This window comes from Aspergillus eucalypticola (genome assembly GCF_003184535.1).
Source record: "Aspergillus eucalypticola CBS 122712 chromosome Unknown BO83scaffold_36, whole genome shotgun sequence".
Classification (NCBI taxonomy): domain Eukaryota; kingdom Fungi; phylum Ascomycota; class Eurotiomycetes; order Eurotiales; family Aspergillaceae; genus Aspergillus; species Aspergillus eucalypticola.
Window position 1 is genome coordinate 69,729 of NW_020290310.1, and position 13,160 is coordinate 82,888.

The 13,160-nt window shown below is 50.7% G+C and overlaps 4 protein-coding genes across 4 annotated transcripts; 2 read left to right on the plus strand and 2 right to left on the minus strand.

Moving 5' to 3' along the window:
* Positions 1–43: 43 nt before the first annotated feature.
* On the minus strand, positions 44–2,248 carry BO83DRAFT_431670 (Metallo-dependent phosphatase; the record flags this gene model as incomplete). The annotated part of the gene is made up of 4 exons (XM_025535587.1): positions 44–128; positions 193–1,910; positions 1,994–2,062; positions 2,123–2,248. 4 exons carry the CDS (start codon positions 2,246–2,248, stop codon positions 44–46), a joined length of 1,998 nt encoding a protein of 665 aa, XP_025383150.1.
* Positions 2,249–3,071: 823 nt separating this feature from the next.
* On the plus strand, positions 3,072–6,285 carry BO83DRAFT_370688 (putative MFS monosaccharide transporter). The gene is made up of 4 exons (XM_025529909.1): positions 3,072–3,423; positions 3,501–3,632; positions 3,687–4,155; positions 4,205–6,285. The coding sequence occupies exons 1-4, from the start codon at positions 3,280–3,282 to the stop codon at positions 6,127–6,129; spliced, it is 2,670 nt and encodes an 889-aa protein (XP_025383151.1). The 5' UTR covers positions 3,072–3,279; the 3' UTR covers positions 6,130–6,285.
* A 1,099-nt stretch (positions 6,286–7,384) lies between these two features.
* Positions 7,385–9,273, minus strand: BO83DRAFT_420967 (glutamate dehydrogenase). The gene is made up of 3 exons (XM_025534963.1): positions 8,975–9,273; positions 8,339–8,901; positions 7,385–8,284 (listed from the first exon to the last, which is right to left on the minus strand). Exons 1-3 carry the CDS (start codon positions 9,018–9,020, stop codon positions 7,511–7,513), a joined length of 1,383 nt encoding a protein of 460 aa, XP_025383152.1. The 5' UTR covers positions 9,021–9,273; the 3' UTR covers positions 7,385–7,510.
* BO83DRAFT_403090 (uncharacterized protein) lies at positions 9,156–10,740 on the plus strand (the record flags this gene model as incomplete). The annotated part of the gene is made up of 6 exons (XM_025533591.1): positions 9,156–9,217; positions 9,319–9,389; positions 9,436–9,544; positions 9,733–9,829; positions 10,008–10,160; positions 10,543–10,740. 6 exons carry the CDS (start codon positions 9,156–9,158, stop codon positions 10,738–10,740), a joined length of 690 nt encoding a protein of 229 aa, XP_025383153.1.
* Between the last annotated feature and the right edge of the window lie 2,420 nt (positions 10,741–13,160).

Consider the following 13,160-nt stretch of genomic DNA (forward strand, 5'->3'; position numbering starts at 1 on the left):
AATTACTAAGAGAAAGAAGAAGAACAAGACTGTTGAACCTGTCTTAGCCAACTTGCCAGAGCGCTTTCTTCCACTCCCATATCCGTAGGAATAGCCTCATCGTCATCCCCCCTTTTAGACTGACAATCCTGTCCCCTCAGCCGACAAATCTCCTTCTCCCGACACCCCCTCCCACAAACTAAGACATCATACCCCCTAGTCCGTCTCGCCCAATACTGGTTGAACACATTCCAATTCGTCTCCATAACATCCGTCAGCTTCGCCCAGAAGTGCGGTCCAATGCCAGCAGCAGCAGCACCGCCCCCAGCCTCCGCCCCAGCACCAATGCCATTAGTACCGGTACCAGCCCCATTAGGATAGACATACTTTCCGTAAGCTTCCATAGCAGAGTAATACCTGACCCATTGCGGTTCTACCTCACCATTGATACTATCATCACCATCCCCCTGAAGACCATGTATAAACGGAGGGAATCTCGCAACATACTCCTCAAAATCCAATACCTTCCACCCACCACAGCTAAACTGCACATCATACACCCTAAAAGCCGAATACCCCGACGTAGGCGTCATCGCCGGCGCCATCATCTCCACGCCTATCACTACTTCTTCCCTTTCCCCTTTCTCCACTGTCACCTCGTTGTTGTTGTTGTTGTTGTTGTTCTCCACAGTGATCTTCCTTTGCCGGTGCCGGTGCCGTTGCCCCTGATTCTCATGACTATCACTATCACTATCACTACTAACATTACCAGCACTCCCATTACTAATACCAGAAGAATAAGAACGATAAAACACCCCAAACGTATCAACATGTCCATGTCCACAGAACACACCCACGATCGTATCCTTAAACCGAACCAGTATTCTCCGCAGGGCATCAGCATACGCAGGTAAAGTATCTTTACTCGAGATAGGGATATGCGTTATCAGAAGGACTTGAAGTCCTTCTTGTTGTTCCGCGGTGTGGAGCTCGCTGATCAGCCACGTGAACTGGGCCATGGGGTCAACTGGCATGGGAGTCGTGTAGAGGAGGAGGTTGAGACGGTAGTAGAGGTTGCTGTTGTAGGAGATAATTTCTATTTTTATTTTCGGGTTTGGTTCTGGTTCTTGTTCTTGTTCTTGTGTGGGTGATGTGGGTGGGAGGGTAGTAGTATATGTTGTTGCGTATGCGCCGGATCTAGTAGTTCTTAAAGTAGGGTTGTTTTGGAGTGTTCTCCAGTCGGTGGTTAGTGCGGTGTAGGTCCATTCTACATTTACTAGTTCTTTTGGGATATTTGCATCCCCTGGGAAGATGTTTACGGGGTGGGTGTCGTGGTTTCCGATGGCCGCGTAGATTGGGTTGTTGTTGTTTAGTAGGGTGTGAAGGGCGGAGTTGGTCTCGTTGAAGCTTGCTAGTACTGATTCCTGGCTTGTGTTCCAGATGTCGTGGGCGACGATATCGCCGGTGAACAGGGTTAGGTGTGGTTGTTGTGATTGTAGTGTGGAGAGCATGTTGTGTAGTAGTCGTAGTGGGGGATCGCAGTGTGGGCTTCCCCAGGTTGAGCATGGGTTTTTGGACCGGCCTGGGGCATCGTAGGCGTGGTATTGGCGGCAGCAGATGGGTTTGCGGCAGTGGGTGCTCGTGCCCGGGGTGTATTGGAGGTCGACGTGGGTGTCGGTGATGTGGGCGATTCGGAGGGTTATATTGTTATCTTGGTTATTATCGTTGGTGGTAGTGGTGATAGGGGAATATAGTGGTGGAGGAGGGAAGGTCAGGTTGATAGGAGGAATCGGCGGATACGGACACAAATCCAACACGCTGGCACAAAAGGTTTGCGCGGTGTCTGATGGAATGGACAGTTGACGAAGCACATAGTATGCGCTGGGGACTTGGGAAGCTATGAGTCCGGTGCAGAAGTCGGCGTCGAGGATCTGGGAGGATAAGATTAGTGAAAATGTCCGAGGTGGAGACGGTAGTATAGTATTTATTATTTTACCTTGCTTAAAATGCATACTTCGGTGAGGATGGTCTGGAGGGTCGATGGACCGAGTTGAGATGCTTGTTGAAGTGATTTGAGCAGCGTCTAGTATGGGCGCAGATCAGCGTGGTCCATGACAATTTGGATGAACAGTCAGTCAGTCACCTCGCAGGCAGTGCAGCTGGTCGCAGCTTGAATGTCGTGCCAGATGATCTGGGTCCAGGTTGGCGCTGGGGTGGCGGTCGCTAGGACGGCCAACAGAAAGGCGGGTTTCATGAGAAGATACTGCATCGAGGGACTGACTGACTGCTGCTGTTGCTGCTGGTCGGGGTTTTATGGCCTGGCGATGGCCGGGCGTCGAATTGGGACATTTCGATGGGCTCCATGTGATGCTGGGCGGGAGTCAGCAGAGCAGAAAGTACTCAGAAATTGAGTTGGTGGATGATACTCAAAGTTGTTTAAGGTACTTGGCAGATGCAGATGCGATGCAGCCATTATCAGTAGCAATATTGGGCAGTTAGGGTTTTGGGAAGGTCGGGGATAATGAATAGTTGAAGAAATAGTGGGAGAAGAGAAGAAGTAAGTTTAACGGATAGTTATTATCCCATGCATCTCCCGTCCCCTGCAGTATACCCAATTGATTGATGGTATACTGTTGATACCCCTTTCATATTCCTTTGCTCACTATCTAATTATTTACGGGCATTTCTGCATACTCCATGCAAGATAGACGACCACCATGCAATTTAGCCTGCATTTCAGGCCGGCTGGCTGAGGAACTGGAATGTCCAGCACATCTCCAAGACCATCCAAGAATGGCTGCGAACAGCTTCAATCTTGGCGCAACACGCGAGGAGCCGCCGATCGTCGGCTCTGCTATTTGGATCATCCCAATAAACCGTATTCCTGGATCCTTTGAACAACATAAAACATAATATCATCACCAACTAGTTAATTTCATGCTATTATCTAATCCGGGGGACCCACGCACACAAAAGAAAAGAAAAAGAAAAAAAGAACTGGGACTTTGTTAGTATTAGTATTAGTATTTTTTAGTTTTAACCTTTCCAGGCTTGACTTGACATTCTCTTCTTTCTCTTGTCTCCGCTTCCCCTCAATTTCTGCATCCACTTTTCCCTTTCTTCACCTCATCTCTTTTCCACCATTTTACTCACACAATCTCTCTCTCTCTCTCCACTATAACCTCTCCCTCTTTGATCTTCCTATATATCGTCTCCAAGATCATGCTTTGATCCGATCATGGCCCGACCTCCCTGTCCCCCCTCGTCTTCCCTCTTCGCCCTTGTCGCCCCAACTTCGTCATGCAAGACCAACGGCCCGAGGTTCTCACCGTCTCCATCGTCTTCTTCGTCATCGCAACTGTCTTCGTGGCCCTGCGCTTTATCTCCCGTATTTTTATTGTCCAGAAGGTCGCCCTCCATGACTATTTGATGCTCTTGGCCTGGGTACGTTTATTTAATTCTCTTCCCCGTCTGCTCTCTCGTCTCTTGAGTCAGCTCCTTATTCTCCGATCTTCCCGCAGGTCCTCGACTTCGGCTTCTCCTTCTCCCTCTTCTATGCCACCCACCAAGGTCTAGGTCTGCACGATTCCGATATTCGCGAGGACCAGCGCGCCGGCCTCAATCGCGCCGACTATGCCTTCACCGTCCTCTACGTGAGTCGCCCCGGGACTCCTTCCTCCGCCATCGCTCCCCTCTGACTGCCCCAGAACCCGGCCCTCATGGCCGTCAAAACATCCATCCTGGTCTTCTACCTAACCCTCACCCAAGGCGAGAAGGTCTTTCGCTTGGCCAACTACGTTACCCTTTTCGTCGTCAATGCCGCCGGTCTCGCCCTGACCCTCGTCAATGTCTTCCAATGCCGTCCCGTCAGCGCTGCCGTTTCCTATCCCTTGCCTGAGGGTGCCAAGTGCATCGACATCCTGACTCTATACCTGTCCTCGTCGCCGGTCAACATTGTCACCGATCTGGCCATTCTCTTCCTGCCCAATCCCATTCTTACGCAAATGCGACTGCCGCGCAAACAAAAGATCATCCTCGTCATCACCTTCAGTTTTGGATTCTTTGTCGCCGTCGTCGACGTCATTCGCATTGCCTACATTCAAGATGCGGCCACTTCACGTCAGATCGCGTTGAAACAAGTCCATCTGCAGGATACTCCGGGCGATGACCTCAGCTGTACGTCCCCTGTCCTTTCTTTCTCCCTATTTCCTGCTGATCGCCCCAGGGTACGGGGCATTTTCGTTTATGTGGTCCGTCATCGAAGTCAACGTTTCCGTCATCTGTGCCTGTGTGCCCAGTCTCAAGCCGCTCGTCGCGCGACTCATCCCGAAGCTGATCCGTGACACTGACGGGAGCTCCCAGGCCACAGACCTTCCCCTGCCCGCCCCGGATCCTCCACCGGAGCTCCCGACCATCACCGGGCCTCCTACCGCGCGGCGCGCGTCGCGCTCACAGCAGTCGTCCGCCATCCAGGACAATAAGCCGTCGCATTCGGAGAGCCACAGCAGTCAGGCCGCTTCGGCCCGGGTGGATCTGGCCGATATGTTGATCACAGCGCCCGAGGCGCCTCCGGATGTCGAGAACCGAACGAACACCGTTACCACCACCACGTCGTATCCGCCCAGCATCACCTTTTTCGATTTTGTCAATATGAAGAAGCCGGCCAACATGTTGAAGCTGAGCAACAAGGAGTCCATCGCGCCGATCGCGCTGACGACCATATTGTTCTTCCTCTGGGGATTTGCCTATGGCTTGCTGGCTATCCTGAATGAGCAGATCCAAGATATCCTGGGTCTGGACATCTGGCAGTCGTTTGGTCTCCATGCGGTCTACTTTGGGGGGTATCTCGTGGCGCCGACGTTTGTGGGGGGCGTTGTGTTGAAGCGCTGGGGGTTCAAGTGCACCTTCATCACCGGGCTGTGCATCTACGCCTGCGGCACTCTGGTCTTCTGGCCGTCAGCCGTGCTAACATCGTACCCTGGTTTCATCGTGTCCAATTTTATTGTGGGCAGTGGACTGGCGGTGCTCGAGACGGCCGCCAATCCGTTCATTGCGCTATGTGGACCGCTCGAAAACTCGGAGATTCGGCTGAACATCTCGCAGGGCGTGCAGGCGATCGGCAGCGTCGTGTCGCAGCTGCTAGCCAAGAAGGTCCTATTCAAAGCTGTAACCGACGTGAGCACGCTAGTTGACGTGCAGTGGACGTACTTGGGCATCGCGCTGTTCGATGTGCTCCTCGCTCTCGCCTTCTATTACCTGCCTATTCCAGAGGCATCAGACGAGGATCTCGAGGAATTGGCCAACCGCCGCCGCGCCGACAACCGGGCCACTGTCGCCGGCGTCCCCGTGGTCTGGCTGACACTGGGGCTCGGCGTGTGGTCTCAGTTTTTCTATTGTGCCGGCCAAGAAGTGATATCGATGAGCTTCGACAGCTACATCCGCGCCGTGCACCCGCTGTCCTACCTCAGTCCCTTTGAACAGCTCACGGTCGCGCACACGGTGTTCGCGATCGGCCGCTTTCTCGCTGCCTTTTTGCAATGGTTCCTCAAACCCCGCTGGATACTTATGCTCTCTTACATCGGCATGATTCTCTTCTCCATCCTGTGCATGAAAATGACCGGGCGGGCCGCCGAGGCCATGGCTATGATGGTGTACCTGTTCGAGAGCGGCGCATTCAGCATTATCTTCGCCATCTCACTCCGCGGCACCGGCCGACACACCAAGACTGCGACCGTACTGCTCACAGTGGCCATCAGCGGCGGTGCCTTCTTCCCATTCGCGCAGTACGCAGCCGAGCTGGTAGGCGGGATCCGCTATTCCTACTGCGTGCTGGTGGCGCTATTCAGCGCGGGCGCCATCTTCCCCATTTACCTCAACGTAGTACCGGCAGCCAAGAAACAAGTGGACCCGGTACCAAACGAGCACCTGCGGCACCCCCGCCGGCGCAGTCGCATCAAAGCCAACGTGATGGCGCGCGAAAAGGAGAACCCATCGGTGGGTGGGGTCCTCTCGCGCCGGCGCAGCGTAGTGTCGGAGCCGTTGCCGACGGTGCAGCTAGCCGACCACACGAAGCAGACGTCGGGGGGATTGATACCTGAATTGGCGCCATGGCCAGAGCAGCAGGGGGGAGAGCGTGCGGAGCGGGGCTGATTAACCTTTTCTTTCTCATCTTTTCTTTCTACTATACCATTGTTGTTTTTGACTATCTCTACGGGAGGAGATTTGCCATGATACCCTATACTTTTGGATTGTGTTTTAGCGTGGAGTTGGCTGTTGCATTGCTGGAGTTCTGTACATATATACTTGCATATATAGCGAACTAGCTATTTGAAGTAGTTAGAGCATTCATTAATACTGACATTATACCCATTGTTGATGAATAGTAATCAGAGAGATAATGTAGTAGGCCAGCGACAAGTAGTAACAACACTACTCTACTACCTACGATTTACCTCATAGTACAACATAGTAAATACACCCGAGATATACAATCTACTCAATAAGTAAGTACTAATTCGTCCACCTCTTTTCTCATCTGCCTAGTAATTCAATACTACAAGTAGCAAATATGCAAGCATAATCACTCATCACTTCAGGGTTATTTGTGCGTGTTTTTCTCCACTAACCAACCAACCAACCAACCAACTAATTCGTCTTACATATACACTTAAGTAGTGAATGAATGAGTGAGTGTCCTAGTTCGGAAAGGGAAGAAAAGAAAAGAAAAAGGCAACGTTCATCATAAGTCGCAGGGAGGAGTGAGTGTTCCGAACATAACTTTCCCTGTTTGATAGTAGGTAAATAAGATAGATGCCCTGTGGTCTTGACGCCAGGTGAGCGGCATATCTCTCTCTTCCATAGCCCAATTAATCATAAGCAGTCTTGGGGGAAGAGTAACGAACGGTCTTGGGAGGCATTTTTTTTTTCTCGTGAGGGGATCAGGAGAGAGCATACATAATCAGACTAACGAACTTTGCCGTCATATGAAAGAGTACGATCGTGAACTGCATTGTTTTCCGTAATTGTCTTCCCAGCTAATCACTAGTCAATCAGGACCTAAGAAAAAGAGCTGTCATTAGAATGAGGAACTGGGCATTTGGCTGAATTCATGGTCATCCAGTGTGAATGAATATGGGTTAAGGTAATTTTAACATGACTCGTGAGTTGTATTATATTCATGATGGCAATGTATGTATATGCTCGTATCTAGATGCTCGGCCAAGATGTGATAGGAGGACGAATAACCTAATAGACTAAGTACTACTAGTAAATGCGGTTCCATGGGCTTGTGCATATAGTGGGACTATGATGCATGCGTCAAGCATTAGTGATGATAGTGAGTTTTGAGAATGTTTGTCTACGGTTACGATAGTATCTGCAACTACAGAATTTATGGATTATGGATGGAAAAGGATATCATTATGCATCCATCTAAAACTACCAAAACACCGGCGCCTCTATCCATCGCGCTGAAAGGGAACATCAAACTACATAATCGTCATGACATAAGCCGTGGGGTCGGCTTTCGCATTTACCACCAGTCACCGTGGTCCTTCATGGCGGCAGCCACCTTGGTGAAACCGGCAATGTTGGATCCGGTCACCAGGGAAGGCAGGACACCCTCGGCGGGGGTGGCGTACTCCTGAGCAGTCTCGAGACCGTTCTTGAAGCAGTCGCGCATGATGTCCTTGAGACGGGCATCAACCTCCTCAGCAGTCCAGCTGAGGCGGGCAGAGTTCTGAGCCATCTCCAGACCGGAGACAGCGACACCACCGGCGTTGGCGGCCTTACCGGGGGCGTACCAGATGGCAGCAGCGCCGGAGTTGGCGGTACGGTGGGCCTCGAAGGTATCGATGGCCTCCTGAGTGCAACCCATGTTGGAACCCTCGGCGATGAACTTGCAGCCAGCGTTGATGAGAGCCTGGGCCTCCTCGCCGGAAACCTCGTTCTGGGTGGCGGAGGGAAGAGCGACGTCGACCTTGCCGACGTGAACCCAGGGGCGGGCACCGGCAATGTACTTGAACTTGTTGGCGTCGCTGAAGGGAGCAGCACCGACGATGCTGGCGAGCTGCTTGCGCTCAACCTTGGTCTGAGCAATGAGCTCGATCTCCTCGGGGGTGAAGCTACCCTCGCCGTTGATGATGAGGGAGCCCTGGCTGTCGCTCAGGGAGACGACGGAACCGCCAAGCTCGATGACCTTGAGGGCGGCGTACTGGGCAACGTTACCGGAACCGGAGATGGCAACGCGCTTGCCCTTGAAGGACTCCTGGCCGTTGGTGGCGTGAGCAATCATGTGCTCGACGTACTGTTACTGTTAGTACTGTATTCGAACACTTATTATGGAAGGGATAAGACATACGTAGACAACACCGTAACCGGTGGCCTCAGGGCGGATGAGGGAACCACCCCAGCTGCCACCCTTACCGGTGAGAACACCCTCCCACTGGTTGCGGATCTTGCGGTACTGGCCGAAGAGGAAACCGATCTCACGACCGGTGACACCAATGTCACCAGCGGGAACGTCAGTGTCGGCACCGATGTGCTTGCAGAGCTCGGTCATGAAGGAAACACAGAAGCGACGGATCTCGTTGTCGGACTTGCCCTTGGGGTCGAAGTCGGAACCACCCTTACCACCACCCATGTTCAAGCCAGTGAGAGCATTCTTGAAGATCTGCTCGAAACCAAGGAACTTGAGGATGGACAAGTTGACGGAGGGGTGGAAACGGAGACCACCCTTGTAGGGACCGAGGGCGCTGTTGAACTGGACACGGAAACCGCGGTTGACCTGGACGTTGCCGGCATCATCCTCCCAGACGACACGGAACTGGATGACACGCTCGGGGACGGAGACGACGGCGAGAGCCTTGCGGTATTCGGGGTTCTTCTGGAAGAGGGTGGAGTTCTCAAGGGTCGAGGCAAGCTCTGTAGAGAATTGCTGTTAGATTTTTTATTTATTTCCCTCTTTACTTTCGGAAGGAGGAACAATTGAACATACCCTTGTAGGCCTGCTCGAACTCGGGCTCGTGAGGAAGGTTAGACATTTTGAAGGGAGGATTGATTGAGAGAACTTTTTAACTGGGGTATCTAGAAAACAGGAATATATAGAGAAAGATGGAAAGAAAGAGAAGTAGTCTGAAGAAGAAAGAGAGAAGGGAGAGGGAGAAAAGAAGAAGAAGATGGCGAGGGGGAAAGGCCGATTTATGTTTTCGAGGAGGGGAGGGGCGAGGGCGGGGAGAGAGTCAGAATAGAGGGAGTGGATAGTATGAGAGGGAGAACAGCCGGAGTCGGACATAAAGTCCCCCCTCCCTCAGGCCATCCACTGTATAGTAAGTAGTCTAGGGAGTCTCCGCTGCAGGCGGGCATTTCCTGGCAACGCCCCGAACGGCAAATGATGCCGGCTTCCGGGGCGGGTTTAACGGTGGCGCCGAAGTTCGGGCTGTTAGTCGATACTTTGAGGTCACAGAATCTGTCCGTTATCTATCGGCGGGAATCCGCTGGCCCGCCCGCCAATGGCAGTTGCCCGCTCTGCCATCGGGAGGAATCGGGTGGCAACGGAAGTATTAGGGTAGGGTAGGGTAGGATTTTTTAATTGCTTTCGAAGCGAGAGAGAAAATTCTTCTCTTCATTATTATGAGCCATTGGTACAAGCCAGACAAGACTTCTTTTCCCTCGGAATCCATTAGTTAGGCTGTTTTTTTTCTATAGTATAAGCAACACGCCGTCGCAATCTAGACTTTGCTGGAATCTGGAGAGAAACTCGCATTTGCCTGCGCGCCAAGAGATCCTGCAGACTGACGGATCACCTGATTACTTCTCTCCTATTGGCTTGGTTCCCCCCGCTGCACGGGAGGTGCTTATCAGATGTCCGGATTTCCTTTACCTACTCGTATCGTCAAATCCTCTGCACTCAGCCAATACAACCTCATCTTCCCTCTCTTTCCCCCTTCACTCTGTCTATCTATTTCCCCTCGTCACCCCCTCCCCGGAGATCACTCCTCCGAAATTAGGACCCTATACAACTTACACAGACACGTTGCCTTCTCTCCCCATGTTCCCCGGTGAGCCCCGACGTGGGGGAAATGGGCGGCACTCACGGTGGTTCCCATACTTTAAAGCGTTGTCACGGTCGGACACGGTTCACTGGGCGGTCTGATCATGCGACCACCATGGGGAGTTCACCGGTGAGCCTTATTAAGTCTAAGTAGGTTTCTCATAGGAGGGAATACAGGAATACACTTGGTTGCCAACCAGTCCAGGCGATGTCGGTGTCACATCACTGTCCCATTAGATTTAATCTTCTGCCTACAATGCTTGGAAATAGTGACTGGTAGGTAGAGAATGATTGCAGTGTCGGGAACTTCTCTTGGATGAGTTTCTTGGAATTGGAGGTCCCCGATGCATGTGAATTCTTGTAATCAAATAATTGAAACATGGGAGATTCAATCAAGAAGAGTATAACCAAACAAACTGGTTGTAATGGTTTCTATATTGAATTATGATTATTCAACCATTGAATTAGACTTACTCGATGCATTTACATAGTCACTCAAGGTAGTAGCATAGTCACTTGCAAATGTGGTAGCGCCGGGTTGCCGTTGCATGTCAAAGTTTCCCGACCCAACATGGAGTGGGACCCGGTTTTGCCTATCAGTTGCCTCGCTAGTCCCTGCCGTGATGCCCCGGACCAATCAGCAGTTCACACTAACAAAGCATCACGATTCACACGCCGGCTCTTGCTCTCCCCACATCCCGGAATGCTAGTTGGAAGATCGCCAAGCGGACTAATGCATCCTCCCCCAACTCTGATATACTTCGAGGGGCGCAGGTTTGTAATGATGCTTGATGGGTCATTATCATATTGATTGGGTGGAAGTGAGAGGAAAAAGTTAATTGTGCCATTGTGGGGGCTGCGTGGGTTTGGGGGTGACTCGGTTCGGGAAAGTTTAAGTGCCGGGGATGGTTCGCTGGTTGGCCTGGTTCGGATCTGGGGTGCTGTTCATGGTGTATCTGGTTCAGATGATCTATTTGCTCCATATGGGGTTGATGATGAAGAGATGTGGCTATTAGCAGGATTAACTTTTGATTGTTGTCTGTGCTGTCCGTGATGCATGTGTATGTAACTATGTATGGGTGAATCCGATTCCTTCCGTAGTCCCTCTATGTGGTGGATGAATGCCCCAAGAGTCAGGCATTCAACCACCAGTCTATCAATGAGGATGATGAATCCTCGATCATTTACTGCTTCAATTGCATTTTGATATTGAATATTTCAACCAAGTAGGTGTATAAAAACTCCATTTCCTCCCACTGCTCTCTCCTCTTCTCCATCTCCATCCCCTTCAAGATCCGGACTCTATATGAGATCCTCAACCACAGAACGGACTATCACCCTATAACCCTACTTTATATACTCTATATACTCCCCGTCTATACTTGTTCTATCAACACTCCATTATAATCTTCCTACATTGATCACGCGATCCACTTGCCTAGAGACTACGAAGACAGACAGCCAAAGAATGGAACATCCTGCCACAGTCGAGCAGCCTTGTCCTAAATTCACAAACCGAGCCAGAAGAATAAATATATACGGCATACCATCCTGCGTATGAAAGGCCTTGGGATAATTCCTCGAGAGAAAAACCTCGATATGACCGAAGACCTTGTTTCTACTCGCTCATCACCCATGACCAAGTTGAATCTTGCATGTACCAGAGGAGAGATAGCCAAATATTCAACAAGCCCATCGGGTATATTTAGGCCGAGGAGGAGGTAGAGGATTCGACATATCATATCGACCATGTTGGGTATGTTCACTATAAAAGTAATCATACTTACTCTGGTACGTATCCCAATGGTATACAAAGCTACAAACTTGATGGTGCAATCACTAATGGGAAATCGTATGATATAGTATATATCCTAGCTCCTGAAACCAATGAAGAACTTGATCTGTGGTTGTGGCTGGGATAGTGGAAATACCACTGCTAAGCACATCCTCATGAAAGGGGATCATTCCTACTCCGAATCTGGGACGTGATTCAATGAGGCAGGATACAGGACCCTAAAGGGGCCCCTGATAAAGATGCACAGCCACTATCATACAGAAAAGTCATCTCGACAGAAAAGGCTTAACCCTAGCCACTGAAGATCTCGATACCAATCTTCACACGGTCGGACAACCCCGATAGCATTCGCCCGAGACATAAGGGGAAGACACTTTCGTCCCCTTCATTCGTCCAGCTTACTGGCCAGAAATCTCAGGAAAGATGGAGTTAATTTTTCCACTTTCAACAGCAAGAGCAGCTTTGTGGCTTGCGGACATCGAAAAGCTCAGAGAATTTTCTCAATACTCGGGGGATAGTCTCGGATAACGCTTGCTGGGTATCGAATCATTAAGGATTTTTGAGAATTCACCTACTTTGCTTTCTACCAGCATTCTGGTTCTTGATGGTAATGGTAACCCAGCATCGCCTCCAAACATGCCACTCGTCTGGATTCCCATTCGATAATAGCATCAACCTGCTGGATGATAAAATACCTTGGTCAGATACTTCCCGACGTGAATATATATTTATATACAACCGCAGGCACGTCTCAAACTATCTCCGATGATTGTTCGATGCAAACCCCAGCCCTAGAAGGCACATGTCATCCTCCGAGAGATGAATGGCCCTTCTGGAAGACACTCTGGACTACCCTGTACAGTTTCCAAGCCTGGCAAGACATTGGCTACAGCATCCAAAATATCTAACAAGCATGATCCGAGACTAGATGTACGTCTTCGCAATTCCATCTCCTGGAAATAATCAGTCCCTGGATTCATATGACATAGAATTGCTCAGGGAGACACGACAATGCCTGCTCGCTAGGAGAACTCTCAGCTAGCCACGCGTATAAAATATATACATCGCCATGAAAGAAATATTGAAAGAGGCCAGTTCAAGATGGCTTAACCATCTCAGACAAGCCAACGGTCCCCGAAGATCTCCGGCGCCTAACTGTATCCACGGCACGAACAGATGAGTTGCTTCAAGAGGTCACAGATCCTCATCTGAGAGCCTATAAAGGATCATCCGAAGGAGGACCGAGCGAGCGGCCGTTTGGAGAGTTAGATGAGACTCTTCGACGGTTCTTAGCCTCACTTGACGAAGAGTCCGACCATGATAACCAGTTACCTA